We start from the raw sequence: 20223 nt of genomic DNA, 5'->3' as shown, positions 1-20223 counted from the left end.
ATGTAATGATAACTTCAAGGAAAGGAGGAATGAGAGATGCTTTTCAGGAGTATTCGAACAAGGCCAACGTCTTGTTTCATCAACGTTGCGTCAATGTTTTGTCAAAGTATTGTCACCGTCTTGTAACGTCTTGTCGATGTCTCATCGTGTCTTGTCATTGTCAACTTTTGTGTGGACTCACCCTCCCCTCGTCGTCCAGCACCTGGATCTGTCCCGAGTCACAGAGCTTGACCACGGCTCCCACCGGGACGACGAACTCCCGGCCCGTCTTGAGGTCCAACCAGACATAGTCCCCCTGGAACGCAACCACAAATACAACCAGTGATCAGGAAGGAATTCTCAGAAAACTCATTCAGCAATTGAATCTGCTAGATCTTTTCGAGCGCTGCAGTCCCATACAGAGATTTCCACACAAGTTGAATACATTACATTTGCCATTCCAATATGTTAAGAACATGATTTCAATCTATTGTCTAATAGGGGTGGGTCTAGCTCTGGTCCAGGATGTGATTTTCATGTTTTCTTAGGCCCCACGTTACACCCTGAACTTGTCGTCAATATACTTGCAAATTTAAAATGCATTTCAAACCACATTTGTTTGTATTTACTGAAGTACATACATGATGAGAATGTGATTACATTACAATAGTAATATAATAAAATTCACTAGTAACATCTCACTCTGCCAACAGACTCAAAAGTCTGGTCTAAGGTCACATTAAATAGTGGAGCAATATCACACTTAATCAAATCAAATTGTATTAGTCACATGCGCCGAATACAACAGGTGTAGACCTTACAGTGAAATGCTTACTTACGAGCCCCTAACCAACAATGCAGCTTAAAAAAATATGGATAAGAATAAGAAATAATAGTAACAAGTAATTAAAGAGCAGCAGGAAAATAACAATAGTGAGACTTTATACGGGGGGTACCGGTACAGAGTCAATGCACCTCATAATCCCTCCAAATCAAATCAAATCAAATCAAATTTTATTAGTCACATACACATGGTTAGCAGATGTTAATGCGAGTGTAGCGAAATGCTTGTGCTTCTAGTTCCGACAATGCAGTAATAACCAACAGTAATCTAACCTAACAATTCCACACTACTACCTTACACACACACACAAGTGTAAAGGGATAAAGAATATGTACATAAAGATATATGAATGAGTGGTGGTACAGAACGGCATGGCAGATGCAGTAGATGGTATAGAGTACGGTATATACATATGAGATGAGTACTGTAGGGTATGTAAACATAAAGTGGCATAGTTTAAAGTGGCTAGTGGTACATGTATTGCATAAAGATGGCAAGATGCAGTAGATGATATAGAGTACAGTATATATACATATGAGATGGGTAATGTAGGGTATGTAAACATTGTATTAAGTGGCATTGCTTAAAGTGGCTAGTGGTACATTTTTACATAATTTCCATCAATTCCCATTTTTAAAGTGGCTGGAGTTGAGTCAGTATGTTGGCAGCGGCCGCTAAATGTTAGTGGTGGCTGTTTAACAGTCTGATGGCCTTGAGATAGAAGCTGTTTTTCAGTCTCTCGGTCCCTGCTTTGATGCACCTGTACTGACCTCGCCTTCTGGATGATAGCGGGGTGAACAGACAGTGGCTTGGGTGGTTGTTGTCCTTGATGATCTTTATGGCCTTCCTGTGACATCGGGTGGTGTAGGTGTCCTGGAGGGCAGGTAGTTTGCCCCTGGTGATGCGTTCTGCAGACCTCACTACCCTCTGGAGAGCCTTACGGTTGTGGGCGGAGCAGTTGCCGTACCAGGCGGTGATACAGCCCGACAGGATGCTCTCGATTGTGCATCTGTAGAAGTTTGTGAGTGCTTTTGGTGACAAGCCGAATTTCTTCAGCCTCCTGAGGTTGAAGAGGCGCTGCTGCGCCTTCTTCACAACGCTGTCTGTGTGGGTGGACCAGTTCAGTTTGTCCGTGATGTGTACACCGAGGAACTTAAAACTTTCCACCTTCTCCACTACTGACCCGTCGATGTGGATAGGGGGGTGCTCCCTCTGCTGTTTCCTGAAGTCCACAATCATCTGACACAATAGTATTTTTACTAGTATTTCCACAATCCTGACACAATAGTATTTTTACTACATCAAAGCTGTTTTCTGTGCACCTCCTAAAATAACCAAGAAGTTCAATCCAAAATAAAATAAAGTATGCTTTAGTCTTGCGTATTGTTCTACATGAAATACGTTGGCTAATTTGAAGGCTGCCAATTTCCAATAAGGGAAATTAGGTTGATAGGCTTAGCCTCGTCCAAATGCAGACTTCATAGGAAGTGATGTAACGTATCACTTGTTGCTAGGAGGAGGTGGGGCTGTTTCGAGAAGGTTTGAATATTTTGAAAATGCATCCTTCCCTCTGTCCTTGTTATCACTACTCTAAATTAGGATTGGTGAAAGCAAGGCCTATGCCACAAACCTCCCATGCCAAATCAGTGATTACTTCAATGTTTGGGAGGCAAAATAAACAGATAAACAGAACCTTATAAGAGGGCTAGGGCCTACTGTAAATCCCTGCTGTCAATCAAGGTGAGATTAGGAAATCAGCCCCAGTCAGAGAATGGGTTTGGTCACATTTTAGTGTTAAGCTGCCATGTTGTTTTTATTGTCCCCCACATTGAAATCGGAGAGGGGACTGTGGATCTGTCTCCGTCCGTTAGTACGTTAGTGACACATGATATCTCAGACAGCACTGGCCTGATTTTGACAAAACTTGGGTGAATGATACCATAGAGATCTGGCATTTACAAAATAACCCTGATTGGTCCAAGGCGGGAGCTATAGTAATTAACAGAAATGTGTTAGTCACACGCGATATCTCAATTGGGCCAAGGAGGCATTGTGGGTGGGGGACAACATGTTTACTGTTGTTTGTTTTAACATGCTGGACACACACTGACCGTGCTGTTATTCCATCTCTCACAAACCACCCAACCACGTGTAGATCCAATGAACCGGAAAACAACAACACATATAGTACCGAATCAATCAAAAAAGCACCATTAATTTTGTCAAAAATATTCCAGTATATGCTCGTATTGAGTCGAGATTTTTTCTATCATTGCAAACAACCTTTCATTGAGTAAAGGAAACCAAATGTGCATTGCTTTAAGAATGACTTTGACTCCCCAAAACCCGGTTACCAGTTTTGCTAGAAAAAGATGCCGTTAGCACAAAAAAATATTGCATTGCAAAACCAAATTGAGGTGAAACGTCCATGTCACTATCCCTACGTCTGGACAACACAGATGTCTTACTGAGGGCATGAGATGCATGATTCATGGCTAGGCTCTTGACATTGAGGTAGCCTACTCGTTAAAGGGATAGTTCAGAGATTTGACATATTTTAATATTTGTATCCTTACCTTGAAAGCAGTCTATGGACAACAAGTGACAGCAATCCACACTTTATTTTTGTTAAACTAGCCACTCCAAACAAAAATTGTAATCGATGAACTATCCCTTTAGAAACCTGGATAAAGTGATGTTTAAAGTTCCACAAAGCCTGGCTGACTAATCAAATCAAATGTATTTATATAGCCCTTCGTACATCAGCTGATATCTCAAAGTGCTGTACAGAAACCCAGGCTAAAACCCCAACCAGCAAGCAATGCAGGTGTAGAAGCACAGTGGCTAGGAAAAACTCCCTAGAAAGGCCAAAACCTAGGAAGAAACCTAGAGAGGAACCAGGCTATGAGGGGTGGCCAGTCCTCTTCTGGCTGTGCCGGGTGGTGATTATAACAGAACATGGCCAAGATGTTCAAATGTTCATAAATGACCAGCATGGTCAAATAATAATAATCACAGTAGTTGTCGAGGGTGCAGCAAGTCAGCACCTCAGGAGTAAATGTCAATTGGCTTTTCATAGCCGATCATTAAGAGTATCTCTACCGCTCTTGCGGTCTCTAGAGAGTTGAAAACAGCAGGTCTGGGACAGGTAGCACGTCCGGTGAACAGGTCAGGGTTCCATAGCCGCAGGCAGAACAGTTGAAACTGGAGCAGCAGCACGGCCAGGTGGACAGCAAGGAGTCATCATGCCAGGTAGTCCTGAGGCATGGTCCTAGGGCTCAGGTGATCCGAGACAGAGAAAGAAAGAGAGAAAGAGAGAATTAGAGAGAGCATACTTAAATTCACACAGGACACCGGATAAGACGGGAGAAGTACTCCAGATATAACAAACTGACCCTAGCCCCCCGACACATAAACTACTGCAGCATAAATACTGGAGGCTGAGACAGGAGGGGTCAGGAGACACTGTGGCCCCATCCGATGATACCCCCGGACAGGGCCAAACAGGAAGGATATAACCCCACCCACTTTGCCAAAGCACAGCCCCGACACCACTAGAGGGATAACTTCAACCACCAACTTACCATCCTGAGACAAGGCCGAGTATAGCCCACAAAGATCTCCGTCACGGCACAACCCAAGTGGGGGTGCCAACCCAGACAGGAAGATCACGTCAGTGACTCAACACACTCAAGTGACGCACCCCTCCTAGGAACGGCATGAAAGAGCACCAGTAAGCCAGTGACTCAGCCCCTGTAATAGGGTTAGAGGCAGAGAATCCCAGTGGAGAGAGGGGAACCGGCCAGGCAGAGACAGCAAGGGCGATTCGTTGCTCCAGAGCCTTTCCGTTCACCTTCACACTCCTGGGCCACACTACACTCAATCATATGACCCACTGAAGAGATGAGTCTTCAGTAAAGACTTAAAGGTTGAGACCGAGTCTGCGTCTCTCACATGGGTAGGCAGACCATTCCATAAAAATGGAGCTCTATAGGAGAAAGCCCTGCCTCCAGCTGTTTGCTTAGAAATTCTAGGGACAATTAGGAGGCCTGCGTCTTGTGACCGTAGCGTACGTGTAGGTATGTACGGCAGGACCAAATCGGAAAGATAGGTAGGAGCAAGCCCATGTAATACTTTGTAGGTTAGCAGTAAAACCTTGAAATCAGCCCTTGCCTTAACAGGAAGCCAGTGTAGGGAGAGTAGCACTGGAGTAATATGATCACATTTTTGGGTTCTAGTCAGGATTCTAGCAGCCGTATTTAGCACTAACTGAAGTTTATTTAGTGCTTTATCCGGGTAGCCGGAAAGTAGAACATTGCAGTAGTCTAACCTAGAAGTAACAAAAGCATGGATACATTTTTCTGCATCATTTTTGGACAGAAAGTTTCTGATTTTTGCAATGTTATGTAGATGGAAAAAAGCTGTCCTTGAAACAGTCTTGATATGTTCGTCAAAAGAGAGATCAGGGTCCAGAGTAACGCCGAGGTCCTTCACAGTTTTATTTGAGATGACTTTACAACCATCAAGATTAATTGTCAGATTCAACAGAAGATCTCTTTGTTTCTTGGGACCTAGAACAAGCATCTCTGTTTTATCCGAGTTTAAAAGTAGAACGTTTTCAGCCATCCACTTCCTTATGTCTGAAACACAGGCTTCTAGCGAGGGCAATTTTGGGGCTTCACCATGTTTCATTGAAATGTACAGCTGTGTGTCATCCGCATAGCAGTGAAAGTTAACATTATGTTTTCGAATGACATCCCCAAGAGGTAAAATATATAGTGAAAACAATAGTGGTCCTAAAACGGAACCTTGAGGAACACCGAAATGTACAGTTGATTTGTCAGAAGACAAACCATTCACAGAGACAAACTGATATCTTTCCGACAGATAAGATCTAAACCAGGCCAGAACTTGTCCATGTAGACCAATTTGGGTTTCCAATCTCTCCAAAAGAATGTGGTGATCGATGGTATCAAAGGCAGCACTAAGGTTTAGGAGCACGAGGACAGATGCAGAGCCTCGGTCTGACGCCATTAAAAGGTAATTTACCACCTTCACAAGTGCAGTCTCAGTGCTATGATGGGGTCTAAAACCAGACTGAAGCATTTCATTTACATTGTTTGTCTTCAGGAAGGCTGTGAGTTGCGGCGCAACAGCTTTTTCTAAGATTTTTGAGAGGAATGGAAGACTCGATATAGGCCGATAGTTTTTTAAATATTTTCTGGGTCAAGGTTTGGCTTTTTCAAGAGAGGCTTTATTACTGCCACTTTTAGTGAGTTTGGTACACATCTGGTGGATAGAGAGACATTTATTATGTTCAACATAGGAGGGCCAAGCACAGGAAGCAGCTCTTTCAGTAGTTTAGTTGGAATAGGGCCCAGTATGCAGCTTGAAGGTTTAGAGGCCATGATTATTTTCATCATTGTGTCAAGAGATAGAGTACTAAAACACTTGAGTGTCTCTCTTGATCCTAGGTCCTGGCAGAGTTGTACAGACTCAGGACAGCTGAGGTTTGGAGGAATACGCAGATTTAAAGAGGAGTCCGTAATTTGCTTTCTAATGATCATGATCTTTTCCTCAAAGAAGGAATGATGGGAGACTGAGGGTGCCTGTTATCTCATGCTATGTTTGGTATTTTAACGTGTCACAACAGATTTCACTGTGTCCTCTGGTGGGCCAGCTGATAACACAACATAGCCCCTATCTTTTTAGCATTTAAATTAAGTCTCACCTGCAAAGGTCGTCCACAGGGTGGGTGTGTGTGTGTGTGTGTGTGTGTGTGTGTGTGTGTGTGTGTGTGTGTGTGTGTGTGTGTGTGTGTGTGTGTGTGTGTGTGTGTGTGTGTGTGTGTGTGTGTGTGTGTGTGTGTGTGTGTATGCGTATGTTTGAAAGAGAGAACAAGTGAGAAATAAGGAATTCTACTCTGTACCTGTTGCAGAATGACCATGGTTCAGCTTCCTGTTTATTCCAGGACATTAGAAGTCACCATGTCAGGCTCCTGGAATAGAAAAAAAAATCATTATAGACATGCATATCAGACCTACAGGACATAGGCACACGTAGAAACTGTCCCAGAGGGGATTTGAACTACCACTGCTGGGGGGCATATGCAGTCCATACGCAGTTGTGTTGACCACTGGCACAGTCTAACTAATGGTAAAGATTCACCACAGGGTTCTCTACATACTGTGGTTCTCACGGGACAGATGGCTTGAAGCGGAGTCTATTGTCCTGTGGTGATTGGTGGACCAGACCCCACACTGTCTAAGGTTAGAGGAATACCACTTTAATCAATTGGAATTCATGTGTATAAAATGATAAACCTTTCTGCCCACGGAGAGCGAGGGTACACACATATGCTTGTTGTCAGACCCTCCATTACATTGCAAGATTAATTTTTATTTTTATTTTTTTATTTATTTTTTTAAATTTTATCCCCTTTTCTCCCCAATTTTCGTGGTATCCAATCGCTAGTAATTACTATCTTGTCTCATCGCTACAACTCCCGTACGGGCTCGGGAGAGACGAAGGTCGAAAGTCATGCGTCCTCCGAAGCACAACCCAACCAAGCCGCACTGCTTCTTAACACAGCGCGCCTCCAACCCGGAAGCCAGCCGCACCAATGTGTCGGAGGAAACACCGTGCACCCGCCCCCCTCGGTTAGCGCGCACTGCGCCCGGCCCGCCACAGGAGTCGCTGGAGCGCGATGAGACAAGGATATCCCTACCGGCCAAACCCTCCCTAACCCGGACGACGCTAAGCCAATTGTGCGTCGCCCCACGGACCTCCCGGTCGCGGCCGGCTGCGACAGAGCCTGGGCGCGAACCCAAACTCTGGTGGCGCAGCATAGCACTGCGATGCAGTGCTCTAGACCACTGCGCCACCCGGGAGGCCCTCAAGATTAATTTAAAGATTAAATTAAAATGTCCCCAAAGCAGTTGTCATTGGATGTAATGTGTAGTATGGCTATCAAATCAAATCGTATTGGTCACATAACCATGTTTAGCAGATGTTGTTGCGCGTGTAGCGAAATGCTTGTGTTCCTAGCTCCAACAGTGCAGTAATATCTAACAATTCACAACAATACACACAAATCTAAAGTAAAAGAATGGAGTTCAGAAATATATAAATATTAGGACGGCAATGTCAGAGTGGCATTGACTAAAATACAGTAGAATAGAATACAGTACATACATATGAAAATGAGTAAAGCAGTATGTAAACATTATTAAAGTGACTAGTGTTCCGTTATTAAAGTGACCAGTGATTCCATGTATATGTATATACTGTAGAGCAGTAGCCTCTAAGGTGCAGGAATGAGTAACCGGGTGGTAGCCGGCTAGTGATGGCTTTTTAACAGTCTGATGGCCTTGAGATAGCTGTTTTTCAGTCTCTCGGTCCCAGCTTTGATGCATCTGTGCTGACCTAGCCTTGTGGATGGTAGCAGGATGAACAAGCCGTGGCTCAGGTGATATGGCTATGTCTGAAATTGCATGGCACCATATTCCCGATATAGTGAATTACTTATAGCCATAGCCATTGAGGTAGTGCACTAAATAGGCAATAGGGTGCCATTTCAGGCTATGACTTCTGCAGTTTTCTTCTGGACTGATCATCCATTGCACAGGGGCTTTCTGACCTGTGCTCTGGTCTGATTCACTTCCCTTCTTAAAAATCTGCACTCGTTCACTTATTAGGGATTTAAAAGCATTTCATACAACGGGTGGTTAGGAATTCCAATTGTTAGTCTATCCGGCCCATGATATACTAGACAACATACACATGGCCACATAAAAGTGGCATTGTTTACATCGTTACCTAGCAACACACTACTACTGCTACTACTTTTACAGATCCACTGTCTCATCTGCCCAGCCATGCAATTTATAAACGTGATCTCCACTGTAAAAAGCATCTAGACATTATCTCTGACATTTGCAACATTGTGTCCCATTATAATGAACGTGTCGGAAGTCAGTACGAGACAGACAGGCAGCTTTTCTTAGCCAGTCGAAATCATGAATCAGCATAATTTTTACGGATATATACAAAGAAATGTCAATGGAAAAACGGGAAAAATGAAATGCAGCTAGTTTGCTGTCTTTCCAGCATCAGTCTGAAGTGATTGTGTTAGCTGTGTAGTTGGCTAGCAAGCAAGATGGGAAGAGCCTCCATAGCATCCATTTTGTTTGTCATAGCAACCTGCAAAGCACTGGAACGATCAACCAGCGCTTGGATAGTTTTGCTTTACATGGCAGTCAAGACGAATAGAACTAACGACCATAGAACATCTAAAATTGCACTTGACAACCAGTTTTTGAAAGTAGCATCACAATTTATTTTTTAAATGTATGGTTTAGGAAATAATCTTTCTTTTAAATGCTGGTAACCCATTGTATAAAAGCAATAATACACTCAAGTCCATGTGTTATGACATTTTTATCATGGCTTCGCCTCGTGGCTATGACCAAGTCACAGCCAAGATAAAAATGTCATAACACATAGCCTTCATGTATTATTTTTTAAATGTGCAACATAGGATTATAATTTTTTTTGCATTGTAATTTCAGAAAATATCCATAACATATATGCAGTAATAGTGGAATGACAGTGTTTCATAGTAGTATTTACCCACCAGTGTTGTGATTGACTGTGATATTTGCCTATTGACTTCTCCTGCCAGAGCGGCATCTGTTTTCAAAATGGGAAAGCTGTTCTTACTTTGTGGCTATGTTATCTAGTGGAAATCACATTGCCATTTCCTGGTTGCTAGAATTCTACACTGTGGCCTCCATGGGCTCAAGGGAGTTTCCACCATATATCTTACACCTGTGACCTTTAAATCAATGAGAACGAGTGAACAAGTGCACATCATGGAGAAGGCAAGAGAATCGGAACGAAAACCAGTTCCCTGATCTCACACACGCACAGCCAAACAAACACACACCATCATTGTAATCCACAAGTTAACTGTCTAATGAAATTAGGCTCTGGCTGAGAAAGCTTGATCAGGCAGCTATTATTTCAGATCTCCATGACTACAGTTAGTTGTCTGAATGAAAAGACTCCCTCTCTCTCTGATCCCAGTGAGCATAACTCCGACCTGTCACCTGACTAACACACACACACACCAAAGACGTTGACTAACCTTTCAAAGACCCTAGTAGTAGTACGGACTTCCTCCAATTGTGGTTATTATGGTTCTAACAAAGAAGGAATGACGCACCCACTAAGAAATAATGAACAAACACGCCAATCCACATACAGTGGACTGTCCAAAAAGGGAAACATTTCAAACAATCACAATTTAAACCTGTCCTTCACTGTATAGTCAATGCAAATAGTTATAAATAAATAGGAGGCAGCAGAATGCAAGTGTTTACTTTAGTATTCAATGTAGAGACACATTAACCTGGTTCTAACGTGCGTTGGCATGGCAAGTACAAACAGATCTGGGACCAGGCTAGAGACACATCGACACTCAAAAGGCTCATGATTAAAGAGACAGAGTGAGATGACTGTATTTGGCTGTCAGACAGCTCATTAGCTTTGGGCCTGTATTCATAAAGGTTCTCAGAGTAGGAGTGGCTATCTAGGATCTGTCCATATAATATTATTCATGATGATATAAAATGCTAAACTGATCTTAGATCAGCACTTTTACTCTAAGATGCTTTGTAGATACAGACCCTGTACCAGATCATCACACCTACTCTGAGACGCTTCAACTTTGGACCCTGGGCATTCTGGTCATGTCATTTCAAGTGTCAGTTGCTGCTGTTAGGGAGACCAGGGTGGTGTCTATCTATTTAGCTCATAATGCAACCCCCCTTAAAAATACATTAAAACATTTACATTAAAGATACATGAAGTATGTGTGTCTAAAATTGCATTGAAGCAACTGTGCCGTTAGGCGCCATTCACATACAGTTGAAGTCGGAAGTTTACACACACTTTAGCCGTCATTTAAACTCGTTTTTCAACCACTCCACACATTTCTTGTTAACAAACTATAGTTTTGGCAAGTCGGTTAGGACATCTACTTTGTGCATGACACAAGTCATTTTTCCAACAATTGTTTACAGACAGATTATTTCACTTATAATTCACTGTATCACAATTCCAGTGGGTAAGAAGTTTACATACACTAAGTTGACTGCCTTTAAACAGCTTGGAAAATTCCAGAAAATTATGTAATGGCTTTAGAAGCTTCTGATAGGCTAATTGACATCATTTGAGTCAATTGGAGGTGTACCTGTGGATGTATTTCAAGGCCTACCTTCAAACTCAGTGCCTCTTTGCTTGACATCATGGGAAAATCATAAGAAATCAGCCAAGACCTCAGAAAATAAATGGTAGACCTCCACAAGTCTGGGTCATCCTTGGGAGCAATTTTCAAACGCCTGAAGGTACCACGTTCATCTGTACAAACAATAGTATGCAAGTATAAACACCATGGGACCACGCAGCCGTCATACCGCTCAGGAATGAGACGCGTTCTGTCTCCTAGAGATGAACGTACTTTGGTGCGAAAAGTGCAAATCAATCCCAGAACAGCAGCAAAGGACCTTGTTAAGATGCTGGAGGAAACAGGTGCAAAAGTATCTATATCCACAGTAAAACGAGTCCTATATCGACATAACCTGAAAGGCCGCTCAGCAAAGAAGAAGCCACCATAAAAAAAGCCAGACTACGGTTTGCAACTGCACATGGGGACAAAGATCGTACTTTTTGGAGAAATATCCTCTAGTCTGATGAAACAAAAATAGAACCGTTTGGCCATAATGACCATCGTTATGTTTGGAGGAAAAGGGGGATGCTTGCAAGCCGAAGAACACCATCCCAACCGTGATGCACGGGGGTGGCAGCATCATGTTGTGTGGGTGCTTTGCTGCAGGAGGGACTGGTGCACTTCACAAAATAGATCGCATCATGAGAAAGGAAAATTATGTGAATATATTGAAGCAACATCTCAAGACATCAGTCAGGAAGTTAAAGCTTGGTCGCAAATGAGTCTTCCAAATGGACAATGACCCCAAGCATACTCCAAAATTGTGGCAAAATGGCTTAAGGACAACAAAGTCAAGGTATTGGAGTGGCCATCACAAAGCACTGACCTCAATCCTATAAAAAATGTGTGGGCAGAACTGAAAAAGAGTGTGCGAGCAAGGAGGCCTACAAACCTGACTCAGTTACATCAGCTCTGTCAGGAGGAATGGGCCAAAATTCACCCAACTTATTGTGGGAAGCTTGTGGAAGGCTACCCGAAACGTTTGACCCAAGTTAAACAATTTAAAGCAAAGCTACCAAATACTAATTGAGTGTATGTAAACTTCTGACCCACTGGGAATGGGATGAAAGTAATAAAAGCTGGAATAAATCATTCTCTCTACTATTATTCTGACATTTCACATTCTTAAAATAAAGTGGTGATCCTAACTGACCTAAGACAGAGATTTTCTATTGGGATTAAATGTCAGGAATTGTGAAAAACTGAGTTTAAATGTATTTGGCTAAGGTGTATGTAAACTTCAGACTTCAACTGTACGTGCAATTACCATGACCTGTACAGGTATGGTACAGGTGTTTAATTGCTATATTGTAATTATTTCGCCACAAAGCCCATTTATTGCCTTACCTCCCTTATCCTACCTCATTTGCACACACTGTATCTAGACTTTTTTTCCTATTATATTATTGACTGTATGTTTGTTTATTCCATGTGTAACTTTGTGTTGTTGTTTGTGTCGCACTGCTTTTCTTTATCTTGGCCAGGTCACAGTTGTAAATGAGAACTTGTTCTCAACTAGCCTACCTGGTTAAATAAAGTTGAAATAAAAAATGTAAAACATAAAAATAAATGGGAAATGCTAAGGAAGTCTATACAGGTACTTATATACAAGAATGTCACATCTTGCTCTTGTGTAATACCAGTGCAAATAATCGTCCTCATACAGGGAACCATTTCATTGGACATCTTTACGCTTGTTATTAGTGTCACAGTTGCATCTGGGTTAAGCACAGTGTCACGCCTTAGCCATGTGGCTCAGCTGGTAACGTAGTCAGGGGAGCGAGGGCAGGAGGAAAAGAGGGGATGAAACGAGGAGGAGGTAAGAAGTCTAGAGGTTGGGGTAGGGTCAGGCCTTTAAGGGATTAATCAGATTCCTGGGGCTAATCTCAGTGCTTATACAAACAATCATTTAATATTGACTGCTGAATCATGGGCTGCCTTGGTATCAAAGCCTTTGTTTACGTCTGTATTTATGGTAGCCATTTTGGCTCCATAGCCACCTACAGTGGGCACACCTTGCTCCTTTCCTTAGGCTCTACCCTTTTTAATTTCTACGGAATGTGAAGGACGAGATAGGTGAAAGAGATCATCTGAATGAATATGAGCCCAGATATTATTTTACAAATAGGAGAGGAAGTGCTTTTTGACACCCAGCAGCTGTCTGTGCCTGACCCTGTTGTTGGGATGGGTGAAAGCTTCACATTTGGGCACATGCTGGAATGGGTTGCCAGATTGGTCCCTTGTGGTGCTGGATAAGAGGCTCTGTCTTGGCATGTGTGGTGTGAGGAGCAGTACTTCCATCCAGATGTACTATAAAGCTAGTGATACACCATGGGCTAATATATACAGTGGGGAGAACAAGTATTTGATACACTGACAATTTTGCAGGTTTTCCTACTTACAAAGCATGTAGAGGTCTGTAATTTTTATCATAGGTACACTTCAACTGTGAGAGAAGGAATCTAAAACAAAAATCCAGAAAATCACATTGTATGATTTTTAAGTAATTAATTTGCATTTTATTGCATGACATAAGTATTTGATACATCAGAAAAGCAGAACTGAATATTTGGTACAGAAACCTTAGTTTGCAATTACAGAGATCATACGTTTCCTGTAGTTCTTGACCAGGTTTGCACACACTGCAGCAGGGATTTTGGCCCACTCCTCCATACAGACCTTCTCCAGATCCTTCAGGTTTCGGGGCTGTCGCTGGGCAATACGGACTTTCGGCTCCCTCCAAAGATTTTCTATTGGGTTCAGGTCTGGAGACTGGCTAGGCCACTCCAGGACCTTGAGATGCTTCTTACGGAGCCACTCTACATTACCAGTCAAAAGTTTGGACACATCTACTCATTCAAGGGGTTTTCTTTATTTTAACTTTTTCCTCCATTGTAGAATAATAGTGAAGACATCAAAACTATGAAATAACACATATGTAATCATGGAGTAACCAAAAAAGTGTTAAACAAATCAAAATATATTTTAGATTTGAGATTCTTCAAAGTAGCCAACCTTTGCCTTGATGACAGCTTTGCACACGCTTGACATTCTATCAACCAGCTTCATGAGGTAGTCACCTGCAATGCATTTCAATTAACAGGTATGCCTTGTTAAAAGTTAATTTGTGGAATTTATTTCCTTCTTAATGTGTCTGAGCCAATCAGTTGTGTTGTCAAAAGGTCTGGTGGTATACAGAAGATAGCCCTATTTGGTAAAAGTCCAAGTCCATATTATGGCAAGAACAGCTCAAATAAGCAAAGAGAAATGACAGTCCATCATTACTTTAAGACATAGAGGTCAGTAAATCCGGAAAATTTCAAGAACTTTGAACGTTTCTTCAAGTGCAGTTGCAAAAACCATCAGCGCTATGATGAAACTGGCTCTCATGATTTCCAGTGGAAATCAGTCCTTTGGTCTGATGAGTCCAGATTTGAGATTTTTGGTTCCAACCGCAGTGTCTTTGTGAGACGCAGAGTAGGTGAATGGATGATCTCCGCATGTGTGGTTCCCAACGTGAAGCATGGAGGAGGTGGTGTGATGGTGCTTTGCTGGTGACACTGTCAGTGATTTATTTAGAATTCAAGGCACCAGCATGGCTACCACAGCATTCTGCAGCGATACGCCATCCCATCTGGTTAGCACTTAGTGCGACTATCATTTATTTTTCAACAGAACAATGACCCAACACACCTCCAGGCTGTGTAAGGGTTATTTGACCAAGAAGGAGAGTGATGGAGTGCTGCATCAGATGACCTGGCCTCCACAATCACCCAAACCTCAACCCAATTGAGAAGGTTTGGAATGAGTTGGACCGCAGAGTGAAGGAAAAACAGCCAACAAGTGTTCAGCATATGTGGGAACTCCATCAAGACTGTTGAGAAAGCATTCCCCATGAAGCTGGTTCTGAGAATGCCAAAAGTGTGCAAAGCTGTGAACAAGGCAAAGGGTGACTACTTTGAAGAATCTAAAATCTAAAATATATTTTCATTTGTTTAACACTTTTTTGATTACTACATTATTCCATATGTGTTATTTCATAGTTTTGATGTCTGCACTATTATTCTACAATGTAGAAAACAATAAAATTAAGAAAAACCATTGAATGATTCGGTGTTGAGAACAAGTTCTCATTTGCAACTGCGACCTGGCCAAGATAAAGCATAGCAATTCGACACATACAACAACACAGAGTTACACATGGAATAAACAAAACATACAGTCAATAATACAGTAGAAAAAGAAAACAAAAGGTTTATATACAGTGAGTGCAAATGGGGTAAGATACGGGAGTTAAGGCAATAAATAGGTAATGGTGGCGAAGTAATTACAATATAGCAATTAAACACTGGAATGGTAGATGTGCAGAAGATGAATGTGAAAGTAGAGATACTGGGGTGCAAAGGAGCAAGATAAAATGAATAAATACAGTATGGGGATGAGGTAGATAGATGGGCTGTTTACAGATGGGCTATATACAGGTGCAGTGATCTGTGAGCTGCTCTGACAGCTGGTGCATAAAGCTAGTGAGGGAGATACAGTGGGGCAAAAAAGTATTTAGTCAGCCACCAATTGTGCAAGTTCTCCCACTTAAAAAGATGAGAGAGGCCTGTAATTTTCATCATAGGTACACTTCAACTATGACAGACAAAATGAGAAAAAAATCCAGAAAGTCACATTGTAGGATTTTTAATGAATTTATTTGCAAATTATGGTGGAAAATAAGTATTTGGTCACCTACAAACAAGCAAGATTTGTCTCTCACAGACCTGTAACTTCTTCTTTAAGAGGCTCCTCTGTCCTCCACTAGTTACCTGTATTAATGGCACCTGTTTGAACTTGTTATCAGTATAAAAGACACCTGTCCACAACCTCAAACAGTCACACTCCAAACCCCACTATGGCCAAGACCAAAGAGCTGTCAAAGGACACCAGAAACAAAATTGTAGACCTGCACCAGGCTGGGAAGACTGAATCTGCAATAGGTAAGCAGCTTGGTTTGAAGAAATCAACTGTGGGAGCAATTATTAGGAAATGGAAGACATACAAGACCACTGATAATCTCCCTCGATCTGGAGCTCCACGCAAGATCTCACCCCGTGGGGTCAAAATGATCACAAGAACGGTGAGCAAAAATCCCAGAACCACACGGGGGGACCTAGTGAATGACCTGCAGAGAGCTGGGACCAAAGTAACAAAGCCTACCATCAGTAACACACTACGCCGCCAGGGACTCAAATCCTGCAGTGCCAAACGTGTCCCCCTGCTTAAGCCAGTACATGTCCAGGCCCGTCTGAAGTTTGCTAGAGAGCATTTGGATGATCCAGAAGAAGATTGGGAGAATGTCATATGGTCAGATGAAGCCAAAATATAACTTTTTGGTAAAAACTCAACTCGTCGTGTTTGGAGGACAAAGAATGCTGAGTTGCATCCAAAGAACACCATACCTACTGTGAAGCATGGGGGTGGAAACATCATGCTTTGGGGCTGTTTTTCTGCAAAGGGACCAGGACGACTGATCCGTGTAAAGGAAAGAATGAATGGGGCCATGTATCGTGAGATTTTGAGTGAAAACCTCCTTCCATCAGCAAGGGCATTGAAGATGAAACGTCGCTGGGTCTAATAAAAATAAATTAAATAAGGCTTAGCACAGGCAAAACCCTTAAGGAAAACCTGCTTCAGTCTGCTTTTCACCAGACACTGGGAGACAAATGAATCTTTCAGCAGGACATGAACACTGGAGTTGCTTACCAAGATTACATTGTATGTCCCTGAGTGGCATAGTTACAGTTTTTACTTAAATCGTCTTGAAAATATATGGAAAGACTTGAAAATAGCAATGATCAACAATCAACATGACAGCGCTTGAATAATTTTTGTAACAAATAACGTGCAAATATTGTACAATCCAGGTGTGCAAAGCTCTTAGAGACTTACCCAGAAAGACGCACAGCTGTAATCTCTGCCAAAGGTTATTCTAACACGTATTGACTCAGGGGTGTGTAAATGAGATATTTCATTTCTAATACATTTGCCAACATTTCTAGAAACTTGTTTTCACTTTGTCATTGTGGGGTATTGTGTGAAGATGGGTGAGAGAGAAAATCGAGTTAATCCATTTTGAATTCAGGTTGTAACACAACCAAATGTGGAATAATTCAAGTGGTATGAATACTTTCTGAAGACACTGTACAGTGGGATCTGAAACTGGATGGTGGACCATTCTTGACACACACGGTAAACTGTCAAGCGTGAAAAACCCAGTAGCGTTGCAGTTCTTCACACACTCAAACCGGTGCGCCTGGCACCTACTACCATACCCCATTCAATGGCACTTAAATATTTTGTCTTGCCCATTCAACCTCTGAATAGTACACATACACAATCCTATTGTCTCAAGGCTTAAGAATCCTTCTTTAAACAATATGGGATTGGTGTCCCCCCCACCCCGTGGGACGGTTGAACTAATGTAGGCTAATGTCCAATTTAGAGTAGCTATTACAGTGAAAGAATACCATGCTGTTGTTTGAGGAGAGTGCCCAATTAGGAACTTGAAAATGTATTAATAAACCAATTAGGCACATTTCGGCAGTCTTAACACAACATTTTGAACATGCATGCAATGGTTCATTGGATCAGTCTAAAATGTTGCACACCCACTGCTGCCATCTAGTGGCCAAAATCTAAATTGCGCATGGGCTGGAATAATACATTATGGCCTTTCTCTTGCATTTCAAAGATGTTACAAAAAAAGATTCTCTGATCAATGGCCGATGTCCTCCTTAATAAGGATTTTTCAATTTTCGCCTAAAATGACATACCCAAATCTAACTGCCTGAAGCTCAGGACCTGAAGCAAGGACATGCATATTCTTGATAACATTTGAAAGGAAACGCTGAAGTTTCTGGAAATGTGATATTAATGTAGAATAATATAACACATTAGATCTGGTAAAAGATATTACAAACAAAAAGTGGTTCAAACTGTAGAACCAAGTTCCTACATTTGAATATATACAATTATTTTATCAAACAAAACTATGCTAAAATGTATCTCTGGGACCCTCGGGATGACAAATCAGAGCAAGATTACTGAATGTAAGTACATTATTGACATTCAGAGGTGAATGTATCAAATCAGTTTCTGTGATAAGTGTTTTGTTGTTGTGCACTCTCCTCAAACAATAGCATGGTATGTTTTCACTGTAATAGCTACTGTAAATTGTACCATGCAGTTAGATAAAAAATTATTTAAGCTTTCTGCCCATATAAGACATGTCTATGTCCCGGAAAGTTGACTGTTGTTTACAATGTTATTCTAGTCACATTAGTGCACATTAGCAACAACCGTCCCGTTTTAGGGACACGGATCCGTAGAGGTTAAAAAACAACACGCACAAGGAAATCTAGAACTTAGATACCTTAAGCGCCAACTTCAAATGGCTTTTCTCATTCTCACTCACAATCCTACCAGTTTATTCTTTACTAGGGTCATTTAATCATATTTTACCAACTTGATTTAATAAAAAAAGTACAAATCCACTTGAACACACGTTCTGGCAACATACACACTCCCAACCACCACACACACACACACACACAGAAAGAGTCACGTTCTGTTTCTCTAAGTCAGAGTATAAATGGTCCCCTTTGAGGCCTGGTACGGAGGGAGCATGCAATGGGCTTGAGCTGGCTGAGCGGCGAGCAAGCCGTAAGAGGATTTGGGTAACTAATGCCTGAAGAAAGGCGCCAACACCGTGTCCTGGGACAGCTAAGCCCTCAGCCCTGACTGCTCAGCCCTCATTTACTTTCTTACTTACCACTCAAGACACTCCAGTTTCTCTGTCTCCTCGCTTCGTCCCTCGTTCCTTGTTCCTCTCTTCCACTCTGGTAAGTCCAGGTAACTGGTTACAGCCAGGTAGCAGATGAATCAATGGGAAGAAGCAGGGTGACCAAAAGAAAAGCTCTCTTGAAATCTTTCCACTTGCTGCAGTCTCGGTCTCTGTTTGTCCTCTCTCACGCTGTCACATGTTCTCCCCCTTTCCTTCTCTCTCTCTGAGGTACCTGTTGCTGTCTGGTAGAAGAGTGACTACAGCCCCTCTCTCGCTCATTCAGTTAGACCGCTGATCTCCATTAGCAGGGAGGCGGGCTTAGTGCGCCACACAGGCACAGTGACCAGTCAGTCGGAAGGGAGGAGGGGGAAGGAGGGGGGAAGAGGAAGAGGCTGGGGACAGATGTCATGGGGTGGCAGATGGTGCCAGACTGGTCAGGGTTGCTACAGACAGGGCTGGTCACTTGGCTGCTTAGACGCAGGGCTAGATGCAAGATACATATCTGCTCTCCTCCGCCCAATCCCTTCCTCCATCCTGCACCTATTGTCCCACAAAACACATTGTAATGTAATATATAGTGCCTTCAGAAAGTATTCATACCGTTTGACTTATTTTGTTGTGTTACAGCCTGAATTCAAAATGAATTTAAATAGATGTTATTTTTCACCCATCTACACACAATACCCCATAATGACCAAGTCAAAACATGTTTTTAGAGTATTTTTCTTTGTTGGTAAATGATATACAGAAATATCTCATTTACAAACAGTACCAGTCAAAAGTTTGGACACACCTACTTATTCTTTCTTTTTTACTATTTTTTACTATTTTCTACATGGTCATCTGATGCAGCACTCCATCACTCTCCTTAGTCAAATAGCCCGTACACAGCCTGGAGGTGTTTTTTTGGGTCATTGTCCTGTTGAAAAAGCAACGATCGTCCCACTTAACTCAAACCAGATGGGATGGTGTATCGCTGCATTATGCTGTGGTAGCCATGCTGGTTAAGTGTGCCTTGAATTCTAAATAAATCACAGTGCCACCAGCAAAGAACCCTCTCAACATCACAACACCTCCTCCATGCTTCACGGTGGGAACCACACATGCGGACATCATCTGTTCACCTACTCTGCATCTCACAAAGACACTGCAGTTGGAACCAAAAATCCCAAATTTGGACTCAGCAGACCAAAGGACAGATTTCCACCGGTCCAATGTCCATTGCTTGTGTTCCTTGGCCCAAGCACGTCTCTTCTTCGTATTGGTGTCCTTTAGTAG

At 42.2% G+C, this 20223-nt stretch overlaps 1 protein-coding gene across 5 annotated transcripts in view; it reads right to left on the bottom strand.

The window, feature by feature from the left end:
* The window catches only part of LOC139548374 (unconventional myosin-VIIa-like), an 80003-nt gene extending 60732 nt beyond the window's left edge, over positions 1 to 19271 (bottom strand). For 2 of the 5 annotated variants that reach the window (XR_011669710.1, XR_011669712.1), the window contains exons 1-3: positions 18934 to 19271; positions 6753 to 6821; positions 182 to 295 (exon numbers count right to left, since the gene is read on the bottom strand). Coding sequence is in view for 2 of the 5 variants with exons in the window: in XM_071358142.1 (XP_071214243.1) it covers positions 182 to 295; positions 6753 to 6770 (132 nt within the window). In the remaining 3 variants the exon portion in view is untranslated. The remainder of the gene's footprint in view (positions 1 to 181; positions 296 to 6752; positions 6822 to 18933) is intronic. The other 3 variants (XR_011669709.1, XM_071358142.1, XM_071358060.1) reach the window with 3 other exon arrangements.
* Positions 19272 to 20223: the final 952 nt, after the last annotated feature.

Source organism: Salvelinus alpinus, chromosome 1, assembly GCF_045679555.1.
Source record: "Salvelinus alpinus chromosome 1, SLU_Salpinus.1, whole genome shotgun sequence".
Lineage (NCBI taxonomy): Eukaryota > Metazoa > Chordata > Actinopteri > Salmoniformes > Salmonidae > Salvelinus > Salvelinus alpinus.
The sequence above is the reverse complement of the archived record's forward strand: the minus strand, read 5'-3'. Positions and strand labels throughout refer to the sequence as shown.